General features: G+C 38.2%; 1 protein-coding gene across 2 annotated transcripts in view; it reads right to left on the bottom strand.

Moving 5' to 3' along the window:
* XPOT (exportin for tRNA) overlaps positions 1–16,453 on the bottom strand; it is a 46,676-nt gene that overhangs the window by 14,459 nt on the left and 15,764 nt on the right. Inside the window, exons 5-20 of one of the 2 annotated variants that reach the window (XM_063646465.1) lie at positions 16,202–16,271; positions 15,218–15,436; positions 14,058–14,242; positions 13,791–13,959; positions 12,842–13,078; positions 11,271–11,309; positions 11,085–11,147; positions 9,611–9,735; positions 9,157–9,301; positions 8,883–9,002; positions 8,430–8,524; positions 7,074–7,196; positions 6,216–6,285; positions 4,035–4,273; positions 2,513–2,798; positions 680–869 (exon numbers count right to left, since the gene is read on the bottom strand). In XM_063646465.1, the coding sequence (XP_063502535.1) occupies positions 680–869; positions 2,513–2,798; positions 4,035–4,273; positions 6,216–6,285; positions 7,074–7,196; positions 8,430–8,524; positions 8,883–9,002; positions 9,157–9,301; positions 9,611–9,735; positions 11,085–11,147; positions 11,271–11,309; positions 12,842–13,078; positions 13,791–13,959; positions 14,058–14,242; positions 15,218–15,436; positions 16,202–16,271 (2,375 nt within the window). The remainder of the gene's footprint in view (positions 1–679; positions 870–2,512; positions 2,799–4,034; positions 4,274–6,215; positions 6,286–7,073; positions 7,197–8,429; positions 8,525–8,882; positions 9,003–9,156; positions 9,302–9,610; positions 9,736–11,084; positions 11,148–11,270; positions 11,310–12,841; positions 13,079–13,790; positions 13,960–14,057; positions 14,243–15,217; positions 15,437–16,201; positions 16,272–16,453) is intronic. The other variant, XM_054442284.2, reaches the window with a different exon arrangement.

Genomic DNA, 16,453 nt, shown 5'->3' with positions numbered 1-16,453 from the left:
TATAATTCCAGCACTTTGCAAGGCCGAGGAAGATTGCTTGAGCCCAGGAGTTTGACCAGCCTGGGCAACATGGTGAGATCCCATCTCTACAAAAAATAAGCCCAGCATTGTGGCAACTGCCAATGGTCCTGGCTACTCAGGAGGTAGAGATGGGAGGATAGCCCAGGAGGTGGACGTTGCAATGAGTCGTGATGACACCACTGCACTCCAGCCTGGGCAACAGAGTGAGACCGTATCTCACAAATCAAATCAAATCAAATTAAATTAAAAAATAAAACAATGAAAAATCAGTTTGCCCCTGGTATCTTGTTCCCTAAATTTCCTATACAGAATTCTCTACACAAATCTGTACAGCTCCATTTATTTTATATTTCAAAATGGCAATTTTGCCATAAAGACTCAATTGTCAGGTCAATTCTGGTAAGTAACCATGTTATTTATATTGCTAAAGAACCAAATTAAAAAAATATTGCAGAAAGAAAAAGGAACAGAATACAAATTAATTTTAGGTGCTTTACATAAAAGCGATCGATTCCCACCCTGAAAACAATAAACTGTCTTCCCATGGGACAGCAAACTTCAAAATTTCTGTATTTACTTCAGTTTGCTCTTGGTCATATAGATGTACAACAGTGACACAGACTTAAGCAGACAAATTAGATATGGCATGTGTCCCCACCTTGATTTGCTATAACTTCGCTCATCCCACTGCCTGTGACTGTTTGCAGGAAAGCAAAGTAACTCCTCCGCAACATCTGCTTCTCTAAAGCAGCAGACTGGTCATTTTCTTCTGCTGGCCGGAGCAGCACTTCAAAAATTGCATGAAGCAGGGGCATGAACATCTGTTGTAAAAACGGGGATACCTGTATCTGAAGATAAACAATCATTACTTCGGAAATTAGTAACAATATTAATATACAACTTATAAAAAACTATTTCACATAAAGCCTTTCTTTTCTATTTAGGATGCATGCGTACATAATTCAGTTAGCAAATATCAATTTTAAGATAAAATCTATATAACATAAACATTACTAGGCCAGACGCAGTGGCTCACACCTGTAATCCCAGCACTTTGGGAGGCTAAGGCGGGTGAATCACCTGAGGTCAGGAGTTCAAGGCCAGTCTGCCCAACATGGTGAAACCCCATCTCTACTAAAAATACAAAAATTAGCTGGGTGTAGTGGCGCACGCCTGTAGTACCAGTCCAAGCTACTCAGGAGGCTGACGCAGGGGAACTGCTTAAACCTGAGAGGTGGAGGTTGCAGTGAGTCGGGATCGTACCACTGCACTCCAGCCTGGGCAACAGAGCAAGATTCCATTTCAAGAGGGGGAAAAAAACCTTAAACAATATTACTAAAAGACTCAAGATCATTAAATTTAAACCCTTTCCTACAGTTTGAGATTTAGGTTAAAATAATAGTCAGACATATTTCACAATATTGCCATGGAATATTTTCAAAATTAAATTCTCAAAAAATGAATTGTTTTGCTAAACTACAAATCAGTTTATATGATTAAACTCTTAGGGTTTTTCTTTTTTTTGAACAAAGGTAAAAAACATTGTTTAATAGCATGTTCTCAATACTTGCTTACAAATGAACTCTTGAGTTTTATGAACTCTTGGGCAAATCCCTTAACTTCTCCATGCCTCAGTTTCCTCAACTATAACATAAAATCCCTGTCTTCTAGGGTGGGTATGAAGATCAAATGAGTAAATGTACAAAAAATGCTTAGAACAGATTTTGAACATAGAAAGTACTACGTAAGTGGCCAGGTGTGGTGGCTTATGCCTGTAATCCTAGCACTTATGGAGGCCGAGGCAGGAGGATCACTTGAGACATCAGGAGTTCGAGATTAGCCTGGCCAACATGGGGAAACGCTGTCTCTACTAAAAGTACAAAATATTAGCCTGGTGTGGTGCATGCACCTATAGTTCCAGCTACTCAGGAGGCTGAGGCACAAAAATTGCTTGAACCTGGGAGGTGGAGGTTGCAGTGAGTTGTGACCGTGCCACTGCACTCCAGCCTATGTGACAGAGTGAGACTGTCTCCATTTAAAAAAAAGAAAAAAGAAAAAAGGAAAAAAGAAGTACTATGTAAGTATTAACCACTTTTATTAGCCAGCTTAAATGTCCTACAGGAAACTGACTTTAATACATTGAATTACTCTTAACTCTTACTTGGGTACCCAAATTATGGTGCTTATTTCTTTAGACATTTAGTACTCAGTGTACTGGTTTTATATGCTCTTCTAAAACAGCAGACTAGTTTTCTTTTGCTACACAAAGCGGTTAGGGTCTGTTTATATTCAAACATCTATTAAGCATGACCTACGTATCAGGCAATGTGCCAGACACTACAGATGATAAAAATACATATGATCCATGAGGCTCTTAAGTAATTCATTAAAAGCAAAAAAAAAGAAACCCAAGGGCAAAATCCGAAACATGTCTGAAGATAAATACATCTGATCTTCAAGAGATTTTCAGAGCTCTGAAGGTCTGCAGTACCTTGAATTTGGCCGTAATCTGGTTGATAAGAGGAATGAACTCCTGGAGATCTTTTGCTTCACAATCTTTGAGCATATGTTCTGAAGCAGATGGAATGAACGGAAGAACTTCTTCCTCCAGGCAAATAATCATTCGATGAAGGAAAGTACGGACTCCACTTCTGAGAATATCCTTTTGTAAGGGACAACTGAGGGCTGGCAAGAATGTCTGTAAACAGTCCAGATAAACTTCGGAACAGCCACATTGTTTCACAGTCTGTTTGTTGCTGAAAGCTTTACTGGTTCGACTATATAAGCAAAAATCAGGCAATCAGATGCAACTTTATTCTTTAAAAGTGTTATGGAGTATTCAAAAGCAAGGCACAACAAATTACAAATTAACAAAACTAAATAACCAGACCTTTATTTTCCACATCACAATTACTTCCATCTTTAGCTAATATAGCTATTTGTAAACTACTGCTTCCAATGATCTTTCCAGAACAAAAGAGCTCAAATTAACTTAAATGAATGACATGTAGTTAATATAATCCTTCTAATGTGAGTCTACCTAAATGTTTTATTAAAATCCTATTGACTGGGCTGGGTATTGTGGCTCATGCTTCTAGTTCCACCACTTTGGGAGGCTGAGGCTTGGGAGGCTGAGGCAGGCAAATCACTTGAGGCCAGGAGTTCAAGACCAGTCTGGACAACATGGTGAAAACCCGTTTTTACTAAAAATAGAAAAATTAGCTGGGTGTGGTGGCACATGCCTGCAATCCCAGCTACTTGGAGGCTCAGGCACAAGAATTGCTTGAGCCTGGGAGGCGGAGGTTGCAGTGAGCTGAGATCACAACACTGCACTCCAGCCTGAGTGACAAAGCGAGACTGTGTCTCCCAAAAAAAAGAAAAATCCTATTGACAAAGTGGACAAAAAAGAGAACATAAATCCACTTATTATGACTAGGCCTGTACTAGGTAACCTGCAAACTACCCATTTAAATTTAGAAAACCATCTTCAGAATTCTTTATACAACCTCTCTAATATCTAGCTCTTGTTCTTAAATATAGAACAATTTAACTTCTAATTAGCAATCTTTACAACTTTCATGCTGTTGTTTGTCGACAAAAAGTATGGGTAGAGGGGGAAAAAACAGCTGCTTGGCTGATCTTCAGGACACAATACAACTGAAGAGAAACCTCACGCTCTTCTCTTTAAGGTAACCAAGACTAACCAAAGATGTCCTGTCCCAATATATATTTGGTATATTAACACTTCAGCTGATCCTCTTAAACACACAACCCATTTATACCAAAGAAGTCAGAGGAGTTAAAGATTTACAGTTGTCAAGGCAAAAATGTAAATGGTATGTAACCTATCCCCTTCTTCAACTAAATCTAACTGACTGGATGTGGAGGACAAAGATTTAGACAATTCTCTGGATTATCCAACTGTGGAAACACACATGTGTGTGCCCACCAAACAAATGGTTCTGTCTGTGTAGATACATGGACTTTATAATTTTAACTGTGATCACGCTTACCTTGCAAATCCAACAGCATGGTTGAGACAGTCTGCTAGAGAGGCTTGCCTTTCTTCATCTTGTGCCAGCATCAACTTTTCTAACAGAATTTTAAACTTCTCCATTAGTGGAGTCAACAGATTCCTCATTAAGGCTTGTTTCCTTTCTGCCGGGTATTCACTATTAACAATCAGCACTCCAGCTGTCTCATAAATAAAAAGTTGATCATCGCTGCTCAGTAAGGACTGGTGGCCATTCTCCTAGAATGAAATTCAGTCTTATTAAAGCTTTTATTTTTTGAGTTCCCCTCATTTAATGAGAAAAAGTGCATTATGAACAGGAAATGTAATCTATCACACCAACTCATATATCAAATACTTATAAAGACAAATTTTCTCCCAGGACCATAGAATGAAAAGAAAACTAAATTAGAGGTCAACAGATCATGGTTCTAATTCCAGCCCTGACAAGACTCTATAAATGATCATGTAAGATAATTATTAAAGTTAGCTTTCTAACTTGTTTTCTTTTGTAAAGATCTTATTTATAAGATTGTTATGAGGCTAGGCTGCATGTGGTGGTTCATGCCTATAATCCTAGCACTTTGGGAGGCCGAGGTGGGTGGATCACCTGAGGTCAGGAGTTCGTGACCAGCCTGGCCAACATGGTGAAACCCTGTCTCTACTAAAAATACAAAAATTAACTGGTGTGGTGGCACACCTGTAGTCCCAGCTACTCGGGAGGCTGAGGCAGGAGAACTGCTTGAACCTGATAGGTGGAGTTGTAGTGAGCCAAGACCATGCCACTGCATTCCAGTCTGGGCGACAGAGCCAAGACTCTGTCTCAAAAAAAAAAAAAAAAAAAAGTACTAGAGTGCTACACTTCTTTTAAATAATTAAGTAACAATACACAGTAAAGCATTATTTTGCATGTGTCTGTGAGGGTGTTTCCAAGAAAGATTAGTTAGTCCAAGTAGACTAGGTGGGGAAGACCTGCCCTCAGTGTTGGCGGGCACCATCCAATTGACCAGGGGCTCTGAGAGAACAAATACATAAGGCGAATTAGTCTCTCTCTGAAAGCTGGATAGACTTTTCTTCTGCTGCCTTGAACATCAGAAATTTGACTCTGCAAAAGTACATTACACACAGCATTAACTGTGTGTGTAAACACTGCATGTACACAAGAAAGGTCCGTTCTGTACATCTACATCTGTGAAACATAAAATTTCTTGTGATCTCAGTTCTTTGGGTGACTGCATATGTTGTAGTGACCCATTGCCGTTTTTTATCAATTTCCTCAAGACTTAGGTTGTCTGTCATGGTTACTTCAGATGAGCGCAGTTATAAAGCAGAATGGCACACAATTACTAACCATAGTGATATGCACTTACACATTTTAAATGCTTTCTGATTTATGAATACAGTTTGTCTGCTCCTGTTTTACACATGTAACTGTCATTTTTATAACTGTTTATGCTTGCAAAAGCATGTTATTATTGCCTATTTTATTGTGTAAAGTGGCCTATGAAGTGCTGTCATGTTTTTACATGTTTCTCAAATACATTCCCTTTTAAAAATGTAAAGCAATATCTTTCAAATAATTTTTTAAAATTACTTTTTCCAGGATTATATTTTTAAGATTTTGATCTTTTGGAATTGTGGTTTTTAGGATTTCAGGATTTTAACAGTTGGGATTATGGCCCAATTCCAACACCAAAATATTCAGATTGATTAGCACTTAATTTTTTTTTTTTTTACCCTAAGCTGAAATGACAGGGAAAACCTTCGCTCTACCAGTAGCAGCTGCTAAAAATGGCTAATACAATTATAGGATTAAACAGAATAATTTAGAAGTTGAATTTTTTTCTTAATTTTTATTTTCTTTCGGCTTTTAAAATTTTTAATATACTTTTCATTTTAACTTAACAGCAAGCTCATCTTTAATGAATTTTTTTCTTCTTCATAAAATGCTTCAACATTTTAACAACATACCCCATGCTGCCAAATTGATTGTCAACTCTTGATTCCTATTACTATGTTTTGTTTACTATGTCAACAGAATTTTGGTAAATAGAACTAATCTTTGCACATACACTTCCCTCCACCACCAGTTTTTTTTTTAAATGCCCACAAAGGCAAGGCTAATGGCATGTGTGGCTTCAATGAATTCTGGGTAAAATATCTTAAAGAGACAGATACTTACAGGTGGAGAAAGCTCTAATAAATCTTGTATTCTATTCAAAATATCCTCAATGAAAGGATTCATTTGCTTACTGAAAAATAGAAAAAGGAAATCACAATTAATAACAGTGCTCAAAACAGTGCTAAAATACCAAATTCCCCCTTTAAGACAGAACTAAAAAAAAGTTCAGTTGTAGGCTAGTCACTTCTGATTAAGACTAGCTATGGTTAATTTTTAAAAATTACCTTTATCTGCTATTTAGTGATAAGATTGTCAAAATGACTTACAATCTTATAAGCCTAATAAGGAGTAGTTTTCATTCCCAAAAAATGGTACTAGTAAAGAATAATACAGGCCAGGTGCAGTGGCTCATTTCTGTAATCCCAACACTTTGGGAGGCCGAGGTGGGAAGACTGAGCTGAAGAATTTGAGACCAGCCTGGGCAATGTGGTGAGACCGATTCTACAAAAAATACAAAAATTAGCCGGCCATCGTCACACACCTGTAGTCCCAGGTGCTCAGGGGGCTGAGGTGGGAAGATCACCTGAGCCTGAGGAGGTTGAGGTTGCAGTGAACTGGGATCCAGCCACTACACTCCAGACTAGGCGACAGCATGAGACCCTGTCTCAAAAAAATAACAACAAAAAACAATGAAAACTTTTAGTATTGAACTAAGTACTTGGCTGATGAGCAGGAAAGGAAGTGGCAACATAAAATGGGGGCTGGGTGCGGTGGCTCATGCCCTGTAATACCAGCACTTTGGGAGGCTGAAGAGGGTGGATCATCTCAGGTCAGGAGTTCAAGACCAGCCTGACCAACATGGTGAAGCCCCATCTCTACTAAAAATACAAAAAATTAGCCGGGTGTGGTGATGGACACCTGTAATCCTGGCTACTCAGTAGGCTGAGGCAGGAGAATCGCTTCAACCCAGGAGGCAGAGGTTGCAGTGAGTCAAGATCATGCCATTGTACTCCAGCCTGGGCAACAAGAACGAAACTCCGTCTGAAAAAAAAAAAAAAAAAGGTCGGGGGGACATCCACCTGACCTGACAAAGCATGACTTGACTTGAACAGGAAAAACCAAATCTACCATAGGCTCTTAGAAAATAATTTATATGTCTACTTTTTTTTTTATTTCCATCTTCATTTTATTTTTTTGAGACAGAGTTTCACTCTTGTCGCCCAGGCTGGAGTGCAATGGCACGATCTCTGCTCACTGCAAATTTTGCCTCCTGGGTTCAAGTGATTCTCCTGCCTCAGCCTCCTCCAGAAGCTGCCTCAGCCTCCTGTTAGCTGGGATTACAGGTGCCTACCACCACGCCCGGCTAATTTTCTGTATTTTTAGTAGAGACCGGGTTTTATCATGTTGGCCAGGCTAGTCTCAAACTCCTGATCTTAGGTGATCCACCCGCCTCAGCCTCCCAAAGTGCTGGGATTACAGGCATGGGCCACCGCGCCAGGCCTCCATCTTCATTTTAAATTCAGGGGGTACATATGGAGGTTTGTTACATGGGTATATCATGGGATGCTGAGGTTTGCGCTTCTATTGATCCAATCCCATTGCCCAGATATTGAACACAGTACCCAATAAGAAGTTTTTCAGCACTTGCCCCACTCCCTCATTTTGGAGTCCCAAGTGTCTTTTCTTCCCAGTTTTATATCTGTGTGCACCCAAGATTTAGCTCTCACTTATAAGTGAGAACATGTGGGATTTTTCTGTTTCTGCATTAATTTGCTTAGATTAAAGGCCTCCAGCTGCATCCATGTTGCTGTAAAGGACATGATTTTGTTCTTTGTTATGGCTGTTTAGTATTTCATAGTGTATGTGTACTACATTTTCTTTCTTTTTTTTTTGAGACTGAGTCTCACCCTGTCACCCAGGCTGGCGTGCAATGGTGCGATCTTGGCTCACTGCAACCTCCACCTCCCAGGTTCAAGCGATTCTCCTGCCTCAGCCTCCTGAGTAGCTGGGATTACAGGCACCCGCCACCACGCCTAGCTAATTTTTTGTATCTTTAGTAGAGATGGGGTTTCACCATGTTGGCCAGGCTGGTCTCCAACTCCTGACCTCGTGATCGGCCTCCCAGAGTGTTGGGATTATAGGCATGAGCCACCATACCTGGCCTAATCCACCACTGATGGGCACCTAGGTTGATTCCATGTCTTTACTATTGTTTTACATCTATCCAGTAACTTAAAAAATAACTAAACATAATAGCTGCAATTTTATACTTACTTGAGAGATTTGACAAATCTAGAAAACAGGTAAGCCGTTCTGCTCCGAACTTTTGCACTGGAATGCCGCAGACCTCTGTGATCTAAGAAAGCCATCTAAAGAAGGAGACACTTTTACTATTTCTGCACTTTTTCAAGGGTTTTGTTGATATTGTCCTGCCACATTTTTGTTCACACCAAATTTTACTTCTTAGCTCCTAAAAGGCATGGACTAGGAAATGTACGAGTAATTCTAAACTACACACAAACAGTCTCTTGAGAACTTGTTTTAGCTGACTAATTGGGCACAAACTATCCATTTAAAAGAAATGGAGGAGGGGTTACTTTCAGTGTGTGCCAAGCATTTCTGAGAGGTTTTGATTCTGAGAAAAGTTATAGACAGAAAAATACAATACTATACTATCGAGTCATTAGCTGAAATCCATGGAAAGTAACAAAAATCCAGAGTACTTACTAGTACACATGGAATGTGCTGAGGTTCAACTGTGAAAAACTTTTCATATCTAACAACAGTTTCGAAGAACTCCAACGTCACAGATGTATGCTGATAGGAACTGACTCCTGATGTTACCAGCTAGAGCAGGAAAAAGTTAGGAAACCTCTTCTTATTTATTGCAACATCAAAACACCCCAGTATTAACATATACTAAGCTCTAACAATAAGGAACTCCCATTAGCTTATACTGAAAACAGAAATTTATGGTCAAAATTATCTTCAGTATACTTACAGTTCGCATCATATCCTGCAAAGCACTAGCTTTTGAAACATCACCTGAGAAGTGAGCACCATGAGATACTGGAAGAGCTTCTGCCAACATATACAGCAATCTTATTGCTACTTCAACTTCCATAAACCGTGTAGTCTGCCAATTCCTACCAAGGTATAATATGTCAGTGAGATTTAAAGATAAATTTTTCATACAGCGAATTATGCACAGGGTAAGACACCAACAAAAGCCTTTTTAATTATTAAAAAGTCATAGCAATTGTTAACTTTCCCAGGCGATATATCACAAAGGTAGAAAGGATCAAGATAAATCAAGAAGTGCACTGTTTCCAGAGATACACATAAGATCTCAATAAGTAACATGGATTAATAAGTCATATGAATCATTTATTTTGACCCATATCAAAGAGCAAAAGAAAGAAGGAGGCTTGTTACAAAAGTAATGACAAACTTACTGCAGTGTAGAAGTAAAAACTCTGCGAACAGAGGCCAGTAGTAACTCTGGTGAAACTTGAGCAAGCCTGTCCAACAGTAACTTCAGTTGTTTTCTATATTCTACAAACATGGCTTCATCTTCACCCTATGATACAGGTTAAAATCCTCATTCAAAAAACTTATGGGTTGATCGGCACAGCAAACCACCATGGCACATGTATACCTATGTAACAAACCTGCACGTTCTGCACGTGTACCCCAAAACTTAAAGTATAATAATAAAAATAAAAAACTTAAAAGACCTTAAAATTCATGTAAATATCCAGTTCTCCTGTATTTTTCCACATTTACACATTTCATACTTTTATTTTTTGTCACTATTTATATAGAAAAACTTATGCTTAATAACTTCTCCCCTCCAGCTCACAAATAAGTATTTTTGCACAAAGCCGTAGGCCTCAAAAGCCTAGAGCCAGAAATAGTCTAAGAAGGTTAAAGACAATAGTCTAGCACTAGAATGGGCTTTGAATTCTTTGCACCTTATTTATTCTTGTAAGTCAATATCCACTGTAAAAAGTGGTAATAATATGGTATAACTGGAGATATTAAATGTTAGGAGCCTGGCACATCGCTGGTGCGCAGTGTGTTGGTCAGCACCACTATTATCCTTTTACAACCCTAAGTTTTTGAATGCCTGAGGTGGAGGAATATAACACTTTAGAACAAAGCTTAGCAGCAAATACCATGACTGAATACCTAGAAAGCACCAGTGGCCCTTGTTTGATGGGAAGCTGACCCACTCACAATCTTGAAAAAGACCTTTAACTGGAACAAGTCTAGAGCGCCTCATTTCCACTCTGCCAACACAGTCTTGTGACTGGAGTTCATCACTCTTATAAAATATAAAGTGAAATATGATCACCAATAATATTATCAATATTTTACTATGTTCAGTGCTACAGAGTATTTGTAAAAGGGCTGTTAACAGGACAGGTGCAGTGGCTCACACCTGTAATCCCAACACTTTGGGAGGCTGAGGCAGGCAGATCACTTGAGGCCAGGAGTTCAAGACCAACTTGGCCAACATGGTGAAACCCCGTCTCTACTAAAAATACAGGAATTAGCTGGGCATGGTGGCACATGCCTGTAATCCCAGCTACTAAGGTGGCTGAGGCACAAGAATCACTTGAACCCAGGAGGCAGAGGTTGCAGTGAGCTGAGATGGCACCACTGCACTCCAGCCTGGGTGACAGAGTGAGACTCTGTCTCAAAGCAAAAAAAAGGAGGGGTGGGGTGGTTGTTAATGGATAAAATATCAAAAATGAAGGATTAAGAGGCTTCTATTAATTTCACCCAAGGTTGGTGTCAATATAAACAGACTAATTTTTCAAGAACTTCATGTAAAGGGCCCCGAAACAATAAGAACTTGAAATATTAATTTGATATAATAATAAAATTAAAACTCCTTTCTCCTCAACAAAAAAAAATTCTTACCTCATTTTCAAAGTTATATTCTTCATCGTAAGTCAATTTTTTCATAACGGCCAACATGATTGCCTAAGAATAAAAGAGTTTTTGTCAGTCTCCTAATTTGATATAATTTGAAATTAAGCTACATTTCAAGGCAAATTACAGACTAAAAATCTATCATTGGTCTAAAAGAAGCATAAAGTCAATTACCTCTACATTAGCTTTTTGCTGATCCGAGAGCACTGTAAGCTGTTAAAAAGTAAGCAATAACTTATTAGGTTTTCTAAAGTTATACCTGCATATCAGAACATTTTTCTAATCAATTAAGACCTGGTTTGTTTTTTTTTTGAGACAAGGTCTTGCTCTGTTGCCCAGGCTGGAGTGCAGTGGCGCAGTCATGGCTCACTGCAACCTCCAACTCCCTGGCTCAAGAGGTCCTCCCACCTCAACTTCCCAAGTTAGCTGGGACCACAGGCGTGTGCCACCACACTTGGCTGGTTTTCTTTTTATTATTTATAGAAATGGAGTCTTCCTATGTTGCCCAGGCTGGTCTCAAACTCCTGGCCTCAAATAATCCTCCCGCCTCAGCCTTACCAAGTGCTGGGATTACAGGTGACAGCCATTATGCCTGGCCTCTAATCAATTAAGATCTTTGAAAACATGCACACAACTTTTTTGGAGGGCAGTTTAGCAGCAGCTGCCTGTATTTAAAATGTACCTAACCTAAGATTAAGTAATGCCACTTCTAAGTAAGAAACTTGACATGTAGACAAAGACACCTACAACATATTCTGCAAAGGTTTTTAAACAAAGCAAAACAAGCCTACAAAACCATTAAGAGATATACAATGGAATTACCAATAGTGATCATACCTTTCCACACTGCATAAAATTTCTTAAAGTATACATAAAGATACATGTTATGTTTACTACAATAAAACAGAAACTAAAGTCATTTGGGAACGTATTTTAAGTTGGACTTGATTCAATTAATTCAAAGTAAATATACAGAAACGGCTTTCATCTAATGTCATATTGATAAGTTACTAATTATTTTAATTGCTAAATGCTATAATATGGAGACTAACACCACCTACAAGTTCTTTCTGGAAGTGGGGGAAACTTTAATTGTAAAAAATTGTTGCCGTGCGTGATGGCTCACACCTGTAATCCTAGCACTTTGGGAGGCTGAGGTGGGCAGATCACCCGAGGTAGGGAGTTCAAGACCAGCCTGACCAACATGGAGAAACCCTGTCTCTACTAAAAGTACAAAACCAGTTGGGCGTGGTGGTGCATGCCTGTAATCCCAGGTACTTGGGAGGTTGAGGCAGGAAAATCGCTTGAACCTGGGAGGTGGAGGCTGTGGTGAGCTGAGATCACGCCATTGCACTCCAGCCTGGGCAACACAGCAAAACTCCGTCTCAAAAAAGAAAAAAAAAATTGTTTATGAGAAATGAATGATGTATATGTAAATTAAAATAACAAACCATGCTTATGAAAATTTCAACTGTATTCACAAATAAAGACAGGTTCAAAATAAAAAAATAACCTAAACCTATAACTACCTCTGAAGCTGGTTAGTCTACTGAATTCAGAACCTGAAACTATTTTCTGGCCAATTCTTTTTTTTTTAAGATGGAAGTACATTAGTATTTAACAGTAAATATCTTTAGGTAGTAGAATTATGGGTATTTTCTCATTTTTAATTTTTCCATATTTTCCACTTCTCCATGGCTCCTTTGTATTATGTATTGAGCAAAAAGAATAAAACAAAAACTTACCTGTTTCAAAATATGAAGATAATCGTAACAAAATCCAATAATATTAGAAGAAATATCATCATCCTCATGAATTAGTAGCTGCAACATCAGTGCCACTTTTGTTTCTATAGCTTGTAGTGCCTCTTGAGCATTCTTAATATCCCCATTCTTAATTAATTTACTCCAACTAACTATCAATGACTGTCCCATTCCATTTACCAACTTAGAAAATCTGGCCAGGAAGTCAACATCTTCTTCCTATAAGCAATCAAGACACATCTCTGTTTAAAACTGCCTGCCCAAGCTAAGAGGAAAAACTGAACTTTAATATCAATCAAGTGCTAATTACAGGATTCAATTTTAAAATGACATCATATATTTAAAATTCCAGGCCGGGCACGGTGGCTTATGCCTATAATCCCAGCACTCTGGAAGGCTGAAGTGGGTGATTACCTGAGGTCAAGAGTTCGAGACAAGCCTGGCCAACATGGTGAAAACCCGTCTCTACCAAAAAGGTAAAAAATTTGCCAGGTGTAGTGGCATGCACCTGTAATCTCAGCTACTCGGAAGGCTGAGACAGGAGAATCACTTGAACCTGGGAGGCGGAGGTTGCAGTGAGCCGAGACTGTGCCACTGCACTCCAGCCTGGGCAACAGAGCGAGACTCCATCTCAAACAACAAAACAAAACAAAAAATCTCAATTCCACTATGAACAAGTTGTGTCAGCATCTCCTGAGAGTTTGTGAGAAATGTGCAATTGCAGGCTTTCAGGTTTAAGAACTGGTATAACCCATTCTCCAAGGAGAATGCTACTGAGAACATTTTGGCTAGATGCAGTGGTTTATATTATAATCTCAAGGAGAGTTTATAACATTTAGAAGAAAAAAAAGCTATTATTATATTTAACTTAGTATCTATCCCAGTTTGTTCTAACAACTTTACATACAATATTTTATATAAATCTACCAACCTGGTCAATGCTGAAAAAGCCAGCAGACTGTAATACTTGACACAAAGATTCCACTAGTTTCATTTTATCAACAGGGTCCATTCCTTTATTTACAACTTCAAATAAACAGTCACATGCTTCTTCCCGTAGAACTTCTATTGACATATGACCTAGCAGCATATTTATAAACCTGGTAATGGGACAATAAAATTGTAACATTTTCAAAGTCATGAGTTTTAGATACTGTATTTTACAAGTTTATACTATAAAAATAATAGGCATACTTACCTATCATTGGCTATAAGGGATAAGTCTATCCAAGAGACATAAGCCCCAACTACTTCAAGGCACTGACACGTCACTTCAGAATTAGTATACTGATAATTTTGTAATATTTGGTACCATGATTCCACCAGATTTGGAATGCACTGTTCCCTCATGGTATCTTTTATGAGAGTATTCCTACGAGCCTCCTAAAATACAAAATGCCAAATGCAAAGTAGATTACCTTACAAAATAATGTTTGATATATGAATATACTTGCAGAGAGTAAACTTTCAGACTTGTTAACACATTCCCTACCAGTATTTCCTATTTACCAGCTCTAAGATCATATCCTGTGATTCTTTGTATTTCCTCTTTCTGTTCTACTCCTCAGTGTCAGAGTTAATTTCTTAGTAAATACAAACTATAAATAAGCATTGCTTAGAAATCTTAAGTATATTTTAAGTTATTTCTCAATATAGTAATATAGTACTTACACTATGTGATGAAGAATACAGAAGCAGCAACACTGACAACTCCTAAGCAATGCTTCTTCCTTGCTCAGGGACTATATAGCAGTATTAAATAGAGACTACCTTTCTCAACAGATTCATAAAAGAAAATCAACTCGTGTATGTCGCTATAGTATTTGCCTAGTTAAAAAAAATTTAGGCTGGGTGCAGTGGCTCATGCCTGTAATCCCCGCACTTTGGGAGGGCAAGGCGGGCGGATCACCTGAAGTCAGGAGTTCGAGTCCAGCCTGGCAAAACCCCATCTCTACAAAAAATACAAAAATTAGCCGGGTGTGGTGGCATGTGCCTACAATCCCAGCTACTAGGGAGGCTGAGGTGGGAGAATCGCTTGAACCCAGGAGGCGGAGGTTGCAGTGAGCCAAGACTGCGCCACCGCACTCCAGCCTGGGGAACAGAGCAAGACTCCGTCTCAAAAAAGAAAAAAAAAATAAAAAATTTAACGTAATACTTTAATTTCAATATACCTCTGGAAAAAAAAATAACCAAGTTTGAGTTCCTTCATAAAATAAAATCCAAAACATCAGGTAAATTTATAATTATATAACTTAAGAAAGTTTACCTTAAGAAAACTTTCCTGCTCCTTTTATTATGTGCCCATTATCTCCTACAAAACTTACATTAAATATAAAAAATTCATGGTTAGTTACTTGCCTCTGATGTATGCACCACATCACGATCCACCAACTCTGAATCAATAGCCATGAGGATTCGCAGGTAGAGATCTACTCCCCTTGGATTTAGGTCCACTACTGAGAGAATGTCAAAAAAAAACTTGGGCCACTTAGTGAGATACTCTGTAACAAAAAGCAAGGCGAAGACTTGGGCGGCTTTATTTCGTATAAAGGTCTTCTCTGGTTGGGGATTCAGCATCTGACAAACAGAGAAACAGTCCATAAAATTAAATGTAAATTGAAAAGACCCAGAAACACCAGTTGTCTCATTAAAAGGCAAAGTTTCATCAAATGTCAACATGGCCCAGATAAACTATGCAACAAATATTCTTCAAAATTATTTTGATAATTATGATTATCAAAATTGTCAAAAGTATTTAAGTGACTGACCAGATGAAGAACAATTAAATGAACCATTAAAGGCTGTAATGATTACTCCTCATTCTTACACTTTGACAGAAAAGTTTCAAATGCAGAGTTTTAATAGTTCCTATAATTTCTTCTCAGAAGAAAAAAAATTTTTTCTTCTGTCTACTTGCTCTTTAAGGAAAATAAAAACTCTAGCTACACAACTGCTTTATGTGTTAAGATTAGCTAAAATTAACTGAAAAGAACTCAACTGGCCCTTTATAAAGGGCTCTTGTGGAGAGGCTGTCCAGGAGGGCTCGCCTTTAAGAGCCAAACAGAAAGCAGCGTTTGTCAAGTAGTTAAAAACAACTACATTTTAAAATGAAAGTTTCCACAATGTGTCATGGAAACTATGACCATTTCAGTCATTGATATAATATTAAATTATTGCTAAACTCCCACTTCCATGATCTTTAAAACCAGCACCTTTTAAAAAAGCTATGAAATCAAATGGAGGAACACTGATGAAAATCTTTGAGGTAAAGTTCCAAACTCTTGCAAAAAATAAGTTTAAATATCTAGTAATTTGAGGTACTGAATGAAATTACGATTTTACCTGAGCTTGCAGCCATGATATGAGCGTCTCCCTAATTAGCTGTTGTTGAACAGTGGTTAGTTCTGAGTATCTGTTCAAAATAGAGAAGAAAAAGAATAATGGCTATATTTGGTGTCCATGGTTGTGAAAAATAACAGCCTCATATATTTGAAAGGGAAAATTTGTATAGCTCTCAATTATCTAAAGTTTCCTAACATAAACTGTTAATGCCACTCATCATTGCTTTAAAGATAAGGACAAGAGTGGCAGGTA

The sequence above is a fragment of the Pongo pygmaeus genome, chromosome 10 (assembly GCF_028885625.2).
Source record: "Pongo pygmaeus isolate AG05252 chromosome 10, NHGRI_mPonPyg2-v2.0_pri, whole genome shotgun sequence".
Lineage (NCBI taxonomy): Eukaryota > Metazoa > Chordata > Mammalia > Primates > Hominidae > Pongo > Pongo pygmaeus.
The sequence above is the reverse complement of the archived record's forward strand: the minus strand, read 5'-3'. Positions and strand labels throughout refer to the sequence as shown.